The sequence below is a fragment of the Ursus maritimus genome, unplaced genomic scaffold (genome assembly GCF_017311325.1).
Source record: "Ursus maritimus isolate PB19 unplaced genomic scaffold, ASM1731132v1 scaffold_6, whole genome shotgun sequence".
NCBI lineage: Eukaryota > Metazoa > Chordata > Mammalia > Carnivora > Ursidae > Ursus > Ursus maritimus.
Genome location: NW_024426774.1, coordinates 76310012 through 76328933, shown reverse-complemented (window position 1 = coordinate 76328933; position 18922 = coordinate 76310012). Strand labels below are relative to the sequence as shown.

The following is an 18922-nucleotide window of genomic DNA, read 5'->3' as shown; positions in this document are numbered from 1 at the left end:
TTCAGCACTTTAAATCTATCCTCCCACTTTCTTCTGGCCTGGAAAGTTTCTACTGAAAATCAGTTGATAGACTTAGGGAGTTTCCCTTGTTTGTGACTGTTTTTCTCTTGTTGCCTTTAAGATTCTCTCTTTAACTTTTGCCATGTTAATTATAATATGTCTTGGTGTGGATCCCTTTGGGTTCATCTTGTGTGGGATTCTCTGTTCTTCCTGGACCTGGATGTCGGTTTCGCTTCCAAGGATAGGGAAGTTTTCAGTCATTATTTCTTCAAATAAGTTTTCTGTTCCTTTCTCTCTCTTTTCTCCTTCTGGGATCCCTATAATGTGAAAGTTATTATGCCTGATGTCTTGAAGGTCCCTTAAACGAAGGTCCCTTTTTTTGTTGTTGTTGTTCTGATGGGGTAATTTCCACTCTTCTGTTTTCCAGGTCACTAATTCATTCTTCTGTATCATCTAATCTGCTGTTGTTTCCCTCTAGTGTATTTTTCACTTCAGTTATTACATTCTTTAGTTCTGATTGGTTCTTTCTTACGTTTTCTAACTCTTTGAAGTTCTTACTGTGTTCTTCCACATTCTTCTCCCAAGTTTGATGAATGTCTTTATGACCATTACTTTGAACTCTTCCTCAGGTAAATTACTTATCTCTGTTTCACTAGGGTTTTTCTGTGGTTTTATCTTGTTCTTTCCTTTGGAACATGTTTCTCTGTCTCCTCATTTTGTCTTACGTTCTGTCTATTTCTATCAATTAGGCAGAGTAGCTACTTCTCCCAGTCTTGAAGAAGTGACCTTGTGTAAGAGCATCCCCTGTGTAGGCTGCATGTGCCTGGTGGCTTTGGCAGGCCAGCTGGAGCTGGAGCAGGTGCAGGCCATGGATTCATAGGGCACGCTGCATCAAAACTGTTCTGGTGGATGGCTAGAGTTGGAGCGAGGACAGACCACGGAGTCCCAGGACATGCCATACTGGGAGCCAGTGCAGGCCAGGAGGTCCTGGGGCACACTGCACAAGGGATTCTCTGGCAGGACAGCTGGAGCAGGCATGAACAGGAGTGTTCTGGGTGTGCCATGCCAGGGCTGCCCTGGTGGAATGGCTGGAGCAGAGCAGGTGTGAACCAGGAGGTCCCTGGACATACCATGCCAAGGCTGCCTTGGTGAGATAGCTTAAACTGGAGCAAGCATGAGCTAGTGGGGTCCCAGGGAATACTGTGTGGGGCTGCCCAAGTAGGACGGCTGGAGCTGGAACAGGCATGAACCTGGGGGTCCCAGGGCATGACATGCTGAGGCCTTCTTGGGGGGACCGTAGAGCTATTTTAAGCCAGAGGCCTGGGGCACAATGGGCAGCACTAGCAATTTGGCTAGAGTGCCTCAACCCTACTCCCACCTACACTATCAAGATGGAAGAGGAACATTAAAAATGACACTTGCCATCGCCCCCCAACCCTGGAGAGAGTTCCAACAGTTTCCATCCATTGACAGGTGCTCTACAGTTAGTAAATGGATTTCCTTCACTTTAGTCTAGTTGCCCTTTAAACTACTGCTTTTTTGCTGCCCCAGGTGGATGAATCTGCCCATGGGCCCCTTGGTGATATGGGGTTTCCATCATTACCGTGTCTCTGTCTCTCCTACTCTTCTCTTCGTGGTCCTCCTACTGTTTGCCGTGAGGAAACTCAATCAGCCCTCAGTTCTTCTTCAGGAAGAATTGCTCTATATGTAGGTATAGATAGAGTGTGTCCATGGGAGGAGGTGAGTCAGAATCTTCCTACACTGCCATCTTGGGCCACCCTCTCCACACAGTGGATTCTTAACAAATGTCATACCAATATCATCCCTTATTCCCATGCCATTTACTCTGAACATAACTTTTAAAGTACTCGCCTTTTTATCCCTAACATTTTTACAACCTCATTTTGTGTGAGTCCTTTTTCTCATAAGGATATATGAATTCTTTGTGACATGATCTTTCTAGCTTTGGTACATACACTTTTAAAATCTGAGCTTAATTTCCACAGTAAATGGTTTTTAAATAAATGAATTAATGCCTGATTTGGCTGGGTAATAAAGTGGGCAGGGACTGTAGAGATATCTGCATGGTTGTTTCATTCATCAGCTTTTGATACAATTAACCAGTGCAGAGGTTGGAAGTATTGAGAGAGAGATTTCCTTTCTACTTGATAAATATCAAGCAGGTCATTCCCATTCTGGGACAAAATATGGATGTACTTTTCCCAATCCTTTCTGTTAAATACAGCTAAAATCATTAGCTATTATATATAAAACAAACACAAGATTGTAAGAAAGAGAGAAGGCAGATCAGCTAGGGCATTAAGGCCCGAAAAAGGCATGGAGATTGGTTCACTGGGTTTTCATTTCTCCTCATATAGCTCAGAGTGGATGCTGGAAAAGCCAACAACCTGGAAATGCCAACAGGCACTGATATTTTTAAATAAAAATAAAAGCCCCAAGAAAGCCAGCTCTCTCTAGTGAAAGAACCAGGAAGTATCATAGGAAGAAGAAAACTTTTAGACAATAACTGCTCTGTTGCAGCCAAACACTGGGGTGGGCGGGTGGGATGGCCACGTTTCCACCCTCATCAGGAAAGGCAAAGTTAGAAGACTTGACTTCCTTCTCCCCTTGCCCAACTGTAAAGAAATACCTGTCTGCCCCCTTGCTGGTTTTGTGTTGGTGGATGCCTGTTAAAATAAGTGCTTTTTCTGAAATCCAAAGTCTTATAACACGAAAGATGTTCAGGATACAATAGAACATCGTTCCTCATATCAAGAACCTGGAAAAGTCTCAACTTGAATGAGAAAAGACAATCAAGAGATGCCAAAAGTGGATGACATAAATATTAGAATTATCTGGACAAGAATTTTAAAGGAACCATTATAAAATGCTTCAACAGAGCATTTAAGAACACACTTGAAACAACTGAAAATATAAAGTCTCAGTAAAGAAATAGAAGATATAAAGAGGAACCAAATGTCAATTGTAAAACTGAAAAATACAATAAATGAAATTTGAAAATTCAATGAATGAGCTCAAAAGTAGAATGAAGAGAACAGAAGAAAGAACCTGTGAACCTGAAGATAGAATAATAGACATTACCAAAATGAGTAACAGGGAAGCACAGACTAAAGAAAAAAAAAAGGGACAGAGCCTCAAGAACCTAGGGAACTATAACAAAAGATCTAGCATTTGTATCATTAGAGGCCCAGAAAGAGAGAAGAAAGAGTATGGGGCTGAAAATTCTTTCAAAAAACATTCAATGTAATAATGGTTCTAATTTTTCCAAGTTTTGCAAAAGACCTAAACATACAGATGCAAGAAGCTGGGCAAACTCCAAACAGAATAAACCCAAATAAATTCATGCCAAGACACATCATAGTCAAGCTTCTGAAAACAAAAGTCAAAAAAGAAATCTTGAAAGCAGTGACAAATAAACACCTTACCTATAGAGGTAAAATGATAAACAATTTGAATGACAATGCAGTTAGAAACCCTGGAGGCCAGAAGGAAGTAGCACATCACTTTTTTTCTTTTTTTTAAGTGTTGAAAGAAAAAGAAACTGTCAACTTAAAATTCTATACGCATGGAAAATTCCCTTTAGGAACAAAGGACAAAAGCCATTCTAAAATTGACACGCATCGGTGGCCAGCAGACCTACCCAAACAGAATGGCTGAAGGAAGTTCTTGAAATAGAAAGGAAATGATAAAAGAAAGAATCTCAATAAAATAAATGATATCAAGAAAGAAAGAACAGTGGAAACAAAAGTAGGGTCAATACAATAATATTTTCTTCTCCAGATTTCTAAATTGTATTTGGCAATTGAAACAAAACTTGAAACATTGTTTGGTGTGGTTCTCCAATGTGTATAGAAGAAATATTTAAGACAATGAAGGAGGTAAGGTTTCTATACTTCACTCAAACTGGTAAAATGACTATACCAGTAGATTGTGATAAGTTATGTATTAATGTAGCATCTGGGAAAATAATTGAAAATCTGTGCAAACAGATGAATTCAAAAACACTGAAGATAAATCAAAATAGAATTCTATTTTTATTATAATTTTTTTCTGTTCTTGTGGTTGCCAGAGGTGGGGGTGGGAGGGTGGGAGAAATAGGTGAACTGTCTTTGGTTTTTTAGTTTAAATAGAGTGAGTTTAGGGGCACCTGGGTGGCTCAGTCATTAAGCGTCTGCCTTCGGCTCAGGTCATGATCCCAAAGTCCTGGGATCGAGCCCCACATCGGGCTCCCTGCTTAGCGGGGAGCCTGTTTCTCCCTCTGCCTACTGCTCCCCCTACTTGTGCTCTCTCTCTGTCAAATAAATAAATAAAATCTTAAAATAAATAAATAAATTGAGTTTAAATAGATATATATACATACACACATATAATTATATAATTATAGATATATATAATTCTGAAACATTTTAGAGATGGTCGAAATTATGAGAAATTTATTGTGGCTGAGGTTTAGGGATAGACCCACTGAGGTGAAGATGGAGATCTGATTGAGGCCAGACCATGAAGAGCTTCAAAAAGCCGTGTTGAACAGAAGACTCGTTCTTGGTGCTATAGCAGAGCAACAAAACCTTTTATACAGGACCAGTAGTCCTATCAGTTTTGTGTCTTGGAAGATGATTTCAGCAACAGAGAACCTCCTTGTGCCATCTTTTACCATTTTCACTTCGCATAATGTGAAATTCAGATCAATTAATATCAATAAAGATGCTATCAAAAAAGGAATACTGTTGCCAGAGCACTGATCACACTTTGGAAATCGAGCATTTGGAAATCAATACCGAGTTTTGAGTGAGAAGGTGCTTTTGCCCCTTCTAAAATATCATCATCTGGCCAGTGTGAGTGGGGTGGCCACAGGAAGTGAGGCCGCTGCTGGGCATCACAGCTGTCCACACAGTGCCAACCAGGCAGAGAGCCTGCCTCCAAGTTACTTGTGAGCTAAAGCGTGTGGACAGCTTTGGGTATTTATCCAGGCCTCACAATACACTTGGCAGGCATGAGCACCCTTGACTGTGAGATCCAGGATTTGTCATTTGGGTTCCAGATCTTTTCTTTTACTGTCTGTATGCAGACTTTGCCCATGCAGGATTCTGAAAGGAATGTGTCACTGCAGCCAAAGGAGGGGACACAGCAAGCAGATCATTTAGAATAAACCCAAGACTCTCCCAAAGGTATATTTGGTCTTGACCACTCACAAAACTAGCAAAACATTGCATGAAGTCAAAATACAAAAAAGTAAATAAACCATCCAAGAGAGAACTGTGCTTAACTATACAGATGAAATTTAGAGCACATTTAAAGAAATATTCTCTGAAAGGAAGAAGTGTTAAAATTGGAAGATCACAAGAGGTGCTGAAGTCCCCTTAAATTTTTTATGGGAGAAGAGAGATTATACCTCTTCTAAAAGGTTAAATCCTTTGTTTTAAAAAACTCATTAACCCAACGATAAATTTTCTCTATTGATTTTTTCATTCAGCAATCACATGTAAATGTCCATTACGTCCCAGGCACGGTGCTAAGTTTGATGACACAAAGACTTTTATTCCATTATCTCAGTAATGTCATATCTGCAAGCACCGTGCCACCATGTTCCTGAAATGGCATAGGGTCCAAAAACTCTCCTAAAAGTTGTCAGGGACTGTGTCATCATCTCAACTAATCTGTGTTATCATTTTAGGAAAAAGTTAAATTTTTAACTCTGTGAATTTTTTAAAAATATCTTCTGTATGGAAGCATGACAACAAGTTAGTACACTAATGTGCTCAGTCTAGGACTGGAAATATATTGAGTCTAAAGCCCTCTTTCCAGAAGGTCTTTCTGATAACATCTTTTTCTCTCTTCTTGATTTCCATGACTCCCCAGAGCCCTCCGGGTTTAACCGATTTTAATCCTTCTATTAGTACTACTGTGTAGTGATGACCATCCCCAGTGTCCTCGCCTCTCCTGCCACCCTCCCCTCCCAGCTGCAGAGGCCCACGACAGCAAAGCAGCTGCCCACACTCATGGCAACAACATCTGCTATGCCGAGGCCAGAAGGACTCATCCCCCAAAGACCTGCCTCAAGACCAGTTACCGGGGCAGCCTTTGTGGAGGTTGAGACAGTTATCTTGATCCCACAACTAGAGCCATGACAGTCTTTCCAGGCTCCCATGCTTGACATGGATTGTTTCTGGTGACATATTCTCTACCCAGACCATTAAAACACAAATAGATTCCACCCTGCCCCCAGAAACATGGTAAGCCTCATGGCCCTTACAACCAAAGCACTAAGAAAAAACTAAAATTCGTGGTTCTCTCAACTGTTTTAAAAACAAATAATAGTTATGCCAATACAACTGTCATTTTAAGTGAATTTCCTAATTTAAGGAAGGAAAACATAAAAGTATAAGGCTTTTCTGCCAATCTAATTCAGATCACAGATTCTCTCTCCTTGGGCTAGTATGTCTCATTACTAGAGGACAGCAGTCGTAAAAGGAAGGCAGCATGGTAACTGTTTAATGGACATTTTTTCAGAAATTAAAGTGCCGCTTTTCAAAAGACAGTCAATCACTTTGTGGTGCGAGCCCCAGGGAACTGCACACACATTGCTGTTTCTACTGCGCACACAATGCCCAGGTACACACAGCACCAACATCACATGTCCTTTGTTGTTTGAATTAAAGCAAGTAGAATGTACTGCTCAGTGATCAAAGCCTTTGACCATCGTATAAAATCCATCAAAATACTCTATTCATCATCATTTCCCCATCTTCAGCAAATGTTATTCCAGGGTATGGCGGGGAGAAGACACTTTCCTGCACCATGCATTGCTTGCTTTTGGGGGGCTTTGGGGGGAGGGTGTTGTTTGGTTGTTTGGAGTTCCCCCCCCCCAGTGTTTTGGGGTCTACTGACAAACTCTTATGGATCTCAGATGTTTATGTTTGGTCAGAATCTAATAGTCTTTTTTTTTTTTTATGACTCCATTGATAGAAGCCATCTCCACTCAGCCAACAGGAAAAATGGACTTTAGTTCATAAAGGAAGAAAGAAATATTACAGCCCTTTGATGGTTAACTTTCCCTTCCCCACCTCTGTCTAAAGATCCAGGATTCCTCACTCAACACCAGACACAAACGGTAGTCTGGTGAAGAAATCACTATAGCTCAGGCAAGGCATAAAGGTGCTGATGTTGTCTGATGTTGAAGAATTTTGTCAGACAGTAGGTATGGACCATGACATTGTGGGAAGAAATGAGAACCACTAGGGAAGGTTATGTTCCAGCTCCATTTTTCTCTAACCCTGTAGTTCAAAATGATGCTTCCAATTTCAGATATACATCCTGCAAGAGAGTTTCTTGTCTTGTCATTCTTCTAGGAGAAGCAAGGCTCCAATGAATATTAACCCCCCTCCCTGTCCCCACACTGAGGATTTATGAGAATCTGTCCTCAGGCAAAACACTTGTCAAAGATTTAAGGGGTAGGTGAAAGGGTCGTTCACCTTGTCCAGGCTCCTTTGCACTTAAGGCCATAAACCCTGATAGGCTCCCCGCCCCCCGCCACCGCCGCCGCCCTGGCCTTCACTAATGTCCAGTCCTGATGGAGCAGTAGTCACAGCTGGAAGTGGCAAGGAGATATTTGCTGACTCAACATTAAAAAGTGATCACTGCATTTTCTGGGTTCAGAATTTGACCTCAAAAAAACAGATTCAGGGGCGCCTGGGTAGTGCAGTCGTTAAGGCGTCTGCCTTCGGCTCAGGGCGTGATCCCGGCGTGCCAGGATCGAGTCCCACATCGGGCTCCTCCGCTGGGAGCCTGCTTCTTCCTCTCTCACTCGCCTGCTGTGTTCCCTCTCTCGCTGGCTGTCTCTATGTCACATAAATAAATAAAATCTTAAAAAAAAAAAAAAAACAGATTCAGGCGTGTTACAATGCAGTTAATAAAGGACTCTGAAGATGTTGAATACTATGTGAGTACCGAAACTTTCTTTTTGGCTCGGACACTCTTTGGGTTGGTGTGTTCCATCTTAATTTTTGTGGTTAATTAATTACAATTAGAAAGTGTCAATTTTTCCTGTTGTCTTTGAGTATATAATGACTTCTGGCAAATTTCAGCATGGATATGAACATCAAGCATTTGAACATGGGAAACATTTGAACATTTGAAATGCTGTTACTATAAGCCACTGGACTGGGGTTAAATTTTAAAGTCTGGAATATATAAAAATGTGTAAAGGATGGATCTTCTGTTCTTTAATAAAGAGCTCAAAGAAAGTACTGTTTATACAGCGAGCCAGCTCCTGCAAACACTCCAGCACTCAACTCCTTGGGCAGGAAGAGGTGGGAAGCAGGACTGTAACTTTGATGATCCCACAGACTCCAGAGCCTTTCAGCAGGCCATGAAAGCACAGAGCAGAATGCTGGGCCCTTCCTCACAGCCCACTTCCTAAAATAAAGCAAACAGACATTTTCAGTCTTCACAAAATATTTCAAGCATTTTGGATTTCCTTGCCTTTTTGTAGCTGATCAAATTAAGGGGTGCCTTTGCAAAGCCGTTCCAAGATACAGTTATTCTGAAATGACACCACGCTCCCTTCCAAAATGACCACCAAATAACGAGTGCCCGACTAAAGGGGCACCAACTTTCATTCCCAATTTTATTCACATACATAATTTTTTTTTGAACCATTAGGATGCCTTTGACCTGATGATTGCTCTCCAGGTTCCGGGTGATGGTTGACAGACGGGCAGCCCCCTCTGTGCTCCTTGTCTTCTTGGGTCGAATGACAGCTTGCTCGGTGGTGTTTTGTGTTTGCTCACTTGGCTTTCCTTCCCTCTCCTTCCCGGGGGGCCTCGTGGGCTGGCAGCGCCGTGGTCCAGCAGGCCAACTGCAGAGCTTCCGTGCCTTCCAGCAAGGGCAGCAGCAGCGGCAGCAGCAGCAGCGGCAGCAGCTCGTCCAGTGACTCAGAGAGCAGCTCTGGATCTGACTCGGAGACTGAGAGCAGTTCCAGCGAGAGTGAGGGCAGCAAGCCTCCCCACTACTCCAGCCCCGAGGTAAGAGCCCCTCCCTCCCAGCCCCATTTCTCTCTCAAAGGTGAGCACAGTAAATCCCTGCAATCTGGTTCTCACACCTATCCCCTTCCCCACCCCCTCACCCTGCATGCTGGGACAGCGAGGACTGGCCTGGAGGCCACCACCCCTCGGCAGGCAGCTGGTCATGGTTTGTTTGGGCTCATCATTTTCCCTACTCTGCCCCTTCCTCGCAGTTCTCCTAACAGAGCTCCTAATAGAGCTCCCTTTGAAGTACAGAAACTTCATCTTTCATTGTCCAAAAATCTCTGTGTTAACTTCCAGAAATTTCCAACTATGCTGTACACATCACTGCCCGGAAATAACCTCTAGATCGGGTCTCCCTAAGGGTCAGCAAAGGCAGTAACTAGACAGGGCAGTTCAGTGCCTGGGAAGTGTGGCCACCCATAAATCAGGGGGAAAGGAGTTTTATGGATTAGACATAGTTAGAATCCTACCTTTTTGCCGTTTATCATGGATTAGAAGAACAAGGGCTATAAATATTAATAAAACCTTCTTAACTGTGTTTTCTTTGTGAAAATATAAAAAGAAAAATTAGCATCAACCTACAAATAATAATGAAACCTTTTATAGCTATGATGAGTATCTATGTGGAAGATTTAGGTGTCTCATATAAAAGCATTATAAGGTACCAATAAAAACCATTGCTATTTCTACTTTAAACGGGAAAGGGGGAAATTAAATAGTAATTCAGTGCATGGAGATTCTTGGGAGAGGATTGAAAGCAAACTTCTCAAGTCCCTGGATCTGTATGTAAGGTAGACTTTGATCGCTAAAGAAGGCATAAAATATAGTTTCTCCTTGGGTATATAAACATTTGACATTACCATGGATGACAGGATTTTTTTTGCCTACAACTCTCTGTACCACTTTGGGGCCAAAATTTCTAAATAGTTTCTGAAATACACCCGAAACCAGTTTGGCAAACGGTGGCATTGAGAGGGGACCAGAGCACCATTAGGGCCTGCACAGCCCATGCTCCAGCTTGGTACCCGTGCTCAGAACATCATGACACCCAGAAGCAACTGTGTTTTTATCTGCAGTTCATAGACTGGCTCTTAAATTCCCTCAGGTTTTTCCCCTTCCAGTGCCCTCCCAGGAGGCTGAGGCTTTTTGCCAAAGCACCGAGAATTTCCCCACACTGCTCATTCCTTCTTCAGCACCTTTCTGCTCTGCACGGAGAGCTCTCCATTCATCTCCAAATCAGCCCCTTCTCCATCTCTCCTCCATTTTTCTCTCCTTTCCATGATGCTCACCTCCTCTCCCCATCCCTCTCTCTATTTCTATCTCTATCTATCAATATAAGGGGAAGGCCCTTAGCAACAGTAACCTGTAATGTTGATATAACCCTGACTTCCCCAGAAAATAAATTATTATTCCTTCTTCATAATTTCATTCATTCACTCATTTAGTGTTCATTCAACAAATATTTACCAAGCATCTGCCACAGACATGCTGCTTGGCTTTGGAATACAGCAAGTATCTGAAAGAAAAGGTCCCCGTCTTCAGAGAACTGACATTCTAATTGGAAGAATTTGAAACAAACAAACAAACAAATACAGGCATTAAACAGTCTTCTTCAAAGTCAGCTTTATGCTATAATTTGTTGAGAAGCTCCAGAATATTTAGTTATAAGAAATAACTGGGTACCAGAGACATGGCAAGAGCCAAGGGGGCCATTGAAGGTGCATAAAAAGTATTAGTGTCCATGAATAACCCTTCCCCTCCTCCAGTCTCTTTGTGACTTTGAAGGTTAAATTCATGAATGTTGAGTCTTCTTTTCATGCTGAAATGTAAATCCTGGAGCAACTGGCTAAACCTAGTCCAAGAGAAGTACAGTTAAAAAGTGCTTGAAGCACATTCTTTCTAAATGTCATTGAGATAATTACGAAGACTGAACTCCTTGGTGATGAAAGGAAACCCTTGTCGAGCGAGCTTCTAGCAGCTCTCAGAGGCCCCTCACCAAGGAGAGGGAGTGCAAGTCTAGTAAAGCGGTCCTAAAAGTTTAAGTTGCCTGCAGCCACAGGCTTTCAATTCTTGCTTCTCCGCAGAGGGAGTGCAGAAGTGACAAGCAATGTATTAGCCATGCCGCATGGTACTTCTTTCACTGGAATGGAAAGTATCAGTTGGAGTAAAAGTAAGGTTTCTTTTAACATTTTCCCCAACATTAATACAGACATTCACCCCTGAGAAATAAAATGAGTTTGCAGAATGAAAATCGCAAAGATAGGAAGTAGCATTATGTGGCTGACCCTCTCCAGCGTCTCTGTTTTACTGGGACTGAGTTGGCCCAGGTCACCTTAAGAAGAGCGGTGAGCCTCGTCATCCTGACCCCCAGGAGACAATCGGACTGTGTATATCCACACCCCTGCTGCTTTGCAGCAAAGTGCTCCTGGCACTCACTTCCCACCTGGTACCATCCTTCTGTGGGAGTAGAAGGAGGCGCTCCTGATGTTCCAAGGCACGTGCATGCTCCCCTACAGCGTGCCAGCACTGGAAACCCACTGAGCACACATACACAAGCCCACGGTGCTCCCTCGAGCAGCGTTCCACAAGTAATAGGCCCTATGTGGGACAAAGAGAGCCTGGTCACATGATGTTGAGGAGTGTCAGGATAAAGTCAGTTTAATCCATCTCTCAGGGCAGCACCCAGCCCTTACTATTGCTCATGTAAACTGTTTTTTATTACGGCATTTCCCAAACTTACCTGACCATGGAAACTTTCTTCGTGGAATATATAAGCCAAACACACATTTTGGAAAATGGGGCCCTAGATCGTTCTTGAAAATGAGCAGAAATGTGATGCAAGTCACCCCTTGATTGAACAGGCTTCTCGTTAATTAGGCATCTGTGGGGTACATGGCAGTGGGTGCTATGAAGGATGTGGATGAAGCAGGGACTCAAGTCCACGGTGGAGAGCTTGTACATGAATCAGAGGGAGGGAAGATTAATCAGGGAAAAGAGTCATGGCTGAAAATACAAAGCAGCCAGCAAAGCAAACAGACAACACCAGGCAGAAACCCTGAGGAAGTCGACCACAGCCAGCAGCATGCCAGTGGATACAGTCCCAAGCCCTGAGTTTTCCCTCCTCTGCTGCCACTTAGCTGCTCACCATTTAAGCTTCTGTGGCCACAATTGCCCCAGCCCCAAAATGGCGGATACTACTGTCCTGCCTAATCTGTAAAGCTGTTCTGAGGAATAAATGATATAATTTAAGCAAAAGCCTGTTGTAAGTTCTTACTAGGAGCAAAGTCACAGCAATTGGCCTCCCTACGCTATTACAGACACTGCAAGCCATACAAAGAAACAGAGTCCTGGCCTCTGAAAGAAGTGTTTGGCTTTCTTAAAGACCCAAGACATAGACAGGTGAAAATGACATCATAAGACTATGCAGTTTAAAAAAAAAAAAAAAAAGACTATGCAATTGAGGGTAATAGAGGCCAACAGGTATTGTTTGGAGAGTTAGTGGTGTTCTCCAAAATTAGATCTAATTCTGTCATTTTAGATTGAAGACTGACGTTTCTCAAAGGAATGAGGTCCCCCTTTCCACGAGGCTATGCCAGTGAGTAATAGATTAGGCAAAGCAGCAGAGGAGAGAACCTGACCTTTTTTATTTTAATTGTTTTTATTTGAGTGTAGAGGACACACAATGTTACATTAGTTTCAGTGTACAACATAGTGATTCAGCAAGTTTAAGCATTATGCTATGAGAATCTGCTCTTTAAACGTAGACAGATATGGGTTTAACCTTGGTAGTGCCTGGTAGCTCTGCAACTTTAGACATGTCACTTAACCTCTCTGAGCCTCATCTACAAATTGGGAGTGATCATATTTCTTACCTGTATGGATTAAATGAGATGATATCTGTAAAGTGGGGGGCACAGTGTAGGTGTTCAGCCAAGACAGATGACTATAAGATGAAAGATGCCCTTGAAAACCAGCCCGAGGCATTTGGATTTCTTCTGAGAGGCAATAGGAGGTCATTGTAGATCCTTAAGGAAGGGAGTGTGATTTAGTGATGTGTTGAAAATGGTACTTTAGAGTGATTTTTTTTCAGCTGTGAAGTGCAGAAAAAAAATGCCCCTAAAGCATATCAGGCAATGGTCCTATACTAAATGTATTAAATCCTCCCCTTCACTGTCAGTGCTCTCATCAGGGAGTTTTAGTGCGAGTTTCCCTGTGTGCAGCTGCATTTTGGTTACAGGCAGTTGTCTGTGTTCTCTCGCCTAAGATGTGAGCTGTGGAAGGCTTGCGGTGGTGGGGATGAGGGCAAGCTGGTGTTAAACGTGGTGGCCAGGCCAGTGTGAGTGCCTGCTCTGCCATCAATGTTGGCACCCTCTACTCAAATGTGTCCCCTTTCTGCAAGAAGCCCCTTCAACGTCCATTCATATTGACCGTGTCCCACCACACTAGGGCAGCTGTGGCACACAAGTCACTGATGTGCCAGTAGTCACGTAGGGAGGGAAGTGGGGTGGGGAGAAGACACTATCAGAAGCCATAAATTGTTTGCCACCAAATTCAGTTTTGGCCACACTCAGCTAAGCCCAGGGAAGGTGAGAGCTTCCCCTTGGCAACAAACAGTTCTGTGTCCTGCTGTCCTGCTTTCTCTATTGCATGCATCTCCCATTGCAGTATGGACTGGGTGTGCTCTTAGGGTTCCTGTGTTCCCTTTCTCTGGAGAAGCCAAAATAAAGCAAAGTCAGATTTTACATAGAACAACTTAGAAGTGCAAAGTGATAACTTTTTGTTCTTTCGCATCTTGCCCTGGTCCTTGTGGTACATAAAAACAAAGAAAATTAAGTCGAAGGCCAGGCTCCCCATCGGGGGCCATGAGGATTTCCCCTGCCATACCTACATCCCAGGGTGAAGCCTCTCCATCCTCACTGCCCTGGGAGAAGGGCCCCAGGTCCTCATGCTGGCCTCCCCTGAAATGTTGCTTGTCCTTCCCAGTCACTGGACACCTTATGCTGGTGTTCCCTGAAGTGCAGTTGGCCTCATCTCTTTTGGGGGAACCAGCAGGCTGTCCATGGTCCCTGCCATAGCTCTAGGGCCTGGTGCCCACATTCTGTGTCCTCTTCCTCTTGGCCCCAGGCTCCTCTGGCCCATCAGAGGCTCCCCATGTCCGAAGCTATGTCCAGCCCCAGCCGGGGCCAAGACACTGCCTGCTCCACTCCCGTCAGATCCTTGCTGCATGGGCTACCACCCCAAGTTCTGCTCTTAATCTGGACCTCACTGTTGAAAAACAAATTTTGACACCTAAAAGCAAGCTTTGGGAAATTATTATGTTAAAAAAAAAAAAAAAGGTTTTCTTCTACAAGGGAACATGCCTTGCTCTGGACTTTAACCAATCCAGTTTAAATGCAAAGGTAAGCAATGTCTTATTTATTCTAAGCTGGAATCTCGTCTCCTGAAACAATGGATGCCAGAAATTCAGAGGGTGGGAGGCCACAGGGAAGGAAAAATACCATCACTTGAAGTAGCCAAAATATTTTCCCCATGTCACGAATGGTCACAAATAGAAAACACTCTGCCTAAAGCTTTACGCTTACCAATTTTTATTAATAATCATAGATGCTGGAGAAATGGACTTGTATTAGAAATCAACAGCATTTACTCTCAGTAAAATCGTCAATTCTTAACCTTTTTATGAGCCATAGATCCCTAGAGTCTTGAATGAAAACTGTGGACCTCTCTTAGAAAAATGCATCTACACAGCACTCCGATTCAGAGCATTCCTTGGCTCCCTGGAACCAGTCCATGGGGCAGAGTGTAAAACCTACAATGTCCATGATTTGCTCTAAGTTAACAAAACTGTGGGCAGGAAAAGTTTCCACCATCATTTCCATTTCTGAAACATTTCCAGCAAAGTGGGATAGAAGCAGGTTGAGGATGGACTAATAACCAGGTCCAGCTACCAAAGCATACGGGGCACAAAGAGCTCCCTTTGAAATAGGAGTTCTCTGCCCCTAAAAAGTCATCGCCCCAAAGTTACTGCTTCTACTGTTAAATTACTATTCCCTACTTGCCTTCACCACATAAATTATATGTTAATTGCTTGGGATTATAGGTTCCACTTAGTCCCCTCTTTTAATTTCCTCTAAATTTTTCAGTCTTACAAAAAATGAGTGCTTTAAGCATTGTCCACAATAGCTAAATCGTGGAAGGAACCAAGATGCCCTTCAACAGATGACTGGATTAAGAAGTTGTGGTCCATACATACAATGGAATATTACTCAGCTATCAGAAAGAACGAGTTCTCAACATTTGCTGCAACATGGACGGCACTGGAGGAGATAATGCTAAGTGAAATAAGTCAAGCAGAGAAAGACAATTATCATAGGGTTTCTCTCATCTATGGAACGTAAGAACTAGGAAGATCAGTAGGGGAAGAAAGGGATAAAGAAAGGGGGGGGTAATCAGAAGGGGGAATGAAGCATGAGAGACTATGGACTCTGAGAAACAAACTGAGGTCTTCACACTACTCCCCTGTTAACTTTCCTGGAATATCAAGTTTATGTAGGTATGTATAATTATAAAAAATAGACATTGTATAACACTCAAAAGCGCTGGAAACGGGTTCTGATGCAGCACAGGGATATCCCCTTATTTTTAACAAATAGGCTTCATACTACTGCGTTGACATACAAGCGCATTGGAACAGAAGAGGGACACCACCCCTGCATCCCCTGTGTCAGGCCAGCCAGGGCTACACACACCTACTGCTTCCATCTTCCTTTTGCTTGCAGCCCATTGGTTTCTCGTTCGTACACCTAGGGGAGTAAGTGAAGATTAAAAACAGCCAAGCCTTTTTTCAGCGAGTCTAATAAAAGATGTTTTGTTTGTTGCTGGTTTCCTGCTTTTAGGCTGAACCCGCGTCCTCTAACAAGTGGCAGCTGGATAAGTGGCTAAACAAAGTTAATCCCCACAAGCCGCCTCTTCTGATCCAAAATGAAAGCCACGGGCCAGAGAGCAATCAATACTACACTCCAGCGAAAGAGGAAGTGCAGGACTGTGGGAAACTTCCCGACGTTTGCCAAACCAGCCTGAGAGAGAAGGACATCAAGAGCGCCTGCAAGGAGGAGCAGAGGCCAAGGACAGCGAACAAGGCCCCGGGGAGTAAAGGAGTGAAGCAGAAGTCCCCGCCCGCGGCTGTGGCCGTGGCTGTGACCACAGCTGCCCAGCCGCCCGCCGCGCCCACCGCGCCCGCCGATAGCGCGCCGGCGCCCGCCCGGAGGTCAGCAGGAAAGAAGCCCACCAGGCGCACCGAGAGGACCTCCGCCGGCGACAGCGCCAACTGCCACCGGCCTGAGGAGCCCGCGGCTGGAGACGCGCTGGGGGCGAGCGTGGTGATCCCTCCGGAGCCCACCAAAACCAGGCCCTGCGGCAACAGCAGAACGAGCCACCGCAAGGAACTGCGCTCCTCGGTGACCTGCGAGAAGCGCCGCACGCGGGGGCTGAGCAGGATCGTCCCCAAATCCAAGGAGTTCATAGAGACAGAGTCGTCATCTTCTTCCTCCTCCTCGGACTCGGACCTGGAATCAGAGCAAGAGGAGTACCCTCTGTCCAAAGCGCAGGCCGCCGCCGCTGCCACTGCGGTCTCCTCGGGGAGTGACCAGAGGCTGAAGGAGGCGGCCAGCAGCATTAGCAGTGGCGGCGGGCCCCGGGCCCCGGTGGGCTCCATCAACGCCAGGACCACCAGTGACATTGCCAAGGAGCTGGAGGAGCAGTTCTACACGCTGGTCCCTTTCGGCCGCAATGAACTTCTCTCCCCCTTGAAGGACAGTGATGAGGTCAGGTCTCTCTGGGTCAAAATTGACCTGACCCTCCTGTCCAGGATCCCAGAACACCTGCCCCAGGAGCCCGGGGTCTTGAATGCCCCTGCAGCCAAGGACGCTGAGAGCACGCAGCCAAGCCATCCATCTGACACTCCTGCTGAAAAGGCTTTGCCAAAATCCAAGAGGAAACGCAAGGTAGGCCTGGGGCTGAAGGCCTGGCAAGGGGGAAGGGCTTTCCCTTAGGTTGTGGGGAAGTGTTGAAGCCCACGGGGCAGCTGGTCTTCAGTGGACAGGCAGCAAGAGTTTTATGTGTGTCCTTACTCAACAAACATTGCTGGAGTACTTCCTGTATGCCATATATTTAAGTACGTGACTTAGATTAACTCCATTAAATCCTTAGAACTGCTCGATGGGGGAAGCACCATTCATAGTTCCATTTTATCATTATAGATAATTCAGCCCTGTCCCACTGCATGGTGAAGCAGGCATACGGGGAATCCTTATCAAGAATGTGCAGAGGCAAGCTGCATGCTGGGCCAGTAGAAAGCTAAACACATAGTGCCCCTCACTCTTTGCTGGAAGGGACAGGGGGACATTGATCAATCATGGACCTAAGAAGCCAACAGCCTTATAGAGTGTCAGGCCGTGACTAGGGTGAAGCAGGAAACAGAAGAGCCGGCCGCCAGGCCATGGGTGGACGGGCCCAGGGAGGAGAGCACCAGCCTCCCGCAGCCGAACCAGCAGGTGCTGCTCCCAGTAGCCTTGACCGAGGAGAATTCTGAAGTGGAGATGGGCTGGGAACAGGGCTCTGAGGAGGACAAACACAGAGCAATCAGAGAGCCACGGATGATATGGCACCAAAAGAAGGGGAACAGGGTACACAAGGAAGGCATGGAGTAAGAAAGGTGGCTCAAGTGCTGAGGGCGGGGGGCATCTGGAAGCAGCCCCTGTTGTTCAGCCGTGTTTGCAGACTTTTGGGGGCAGGAGTAACTTACTCATGAATTAAAGTCAATTTTGAGGAGTTTGATCCCCTCCCATTACTGTTACCTTCAGAAGTAACTTGGGCCACAGCGAAAAACACCAGGGGCGACAAACCAAAGATCTCACCATCATGGATGGTTCCAAATTGCCGACAAAATCATTCCCAACAGTCAGTGTACCAGTGATGTCCCCATGAGGGACGCTACTCTAGGCACTTTGTACCTATTAAATCATTCAGTCCTTACAACTTTATGAGGCAAATGTTATTGTCATACATGTTTTACAGATGAGGAAACTGAAGCTCAGAGAGCCGAAAGCATCTTGCCCCAGGTTCCCACAGGTGATAAGGGGCAGAGGCAGAAGGAACCCAGGCTATCTGGCTCCCAGCTCTCCCAATAAAACATTAGTCTGAGGGCTGGGTAGTACTTTCCCCACAGGGCCCCTGCCCAGAAGGGCTCTGGAAGTCAATGCTTGTGGTTGCCATCTTGAAGTTCATTTAATCTCTGTGTATTTAAGTGAAGCGTGATGGGACGATAGAGCACGGGGGGCCCTGTGGATCTCTGACTCACAAGTGGTCCCCCCTTCTGCCTGTTTCCACAGCACAGGTTCTGCCAGCCCTTTGGCCCCTGGGCACTCCAAAGTTAGCCAAACGGCTTACAGGGAGAGTTTCCATCATCACTCCCATATTGAAACACTCCTAGTAACACGGTGTAGAAGCAGGCACTGTGCAGCCTCCTGGTCCCTATCTCCTTCCGGGGACCTGTGCTGCTCCCCGAAGCCCCCAGGAGCTAAGGCGCAGCAGGTCAAGATAGGCATCTCACCTGGCCCTCATCCAGGACCTGAGAGGTCTCAGAGTGGGGGCTGCAATCTCCTAGGGGCTGCAGGTTCGCCTTGGGTTTGGGGGTGGGCCGTGGAAAGGAGAAATGCCTGACTGGACTTCCCTACCCCTATACACCTGGCAGGCGGGAGGGAACCACTGTTGGGCCAAGTGTGTGTGTACAGTCACGGGACCGGCTCCGGCACTTCAGTCTGCCGGCGCCCCCCCCCCCATATCCCCACGCCTCAAGGAACACAGTATGAAATGGC

The 18922-nt window shown here is 45.2% G+C and overlaps 1 protein-coding gene across 5 annotated transcripts in view; it reads left to right on the top strand.

Annotated features, from left to right (window-relative positions):
* Positions 1-18922, top strand: part of AFF3 (AF4/FMR2 family member 3) — a 551602-nt gene that overhangs the window by 493708 nt on the left and 38972 nt on the right. For all 5 annotated transcript variants that reach the window (XM_040623579.1, XM_040623576.1, XM_040623578.1 and 2 more), the window contains 2 exons: positions 8858-9044; positions 15944-17050. In XM_040623579.1, the coding sequence (XP_040479513.1) occupies positions 8858-9044; positions 15944-17050 (1294 nt within the window). The remainder of the gene's footprint in view (positions 1-8857; positions 9045-15943; positions 17051-18922) is intronic.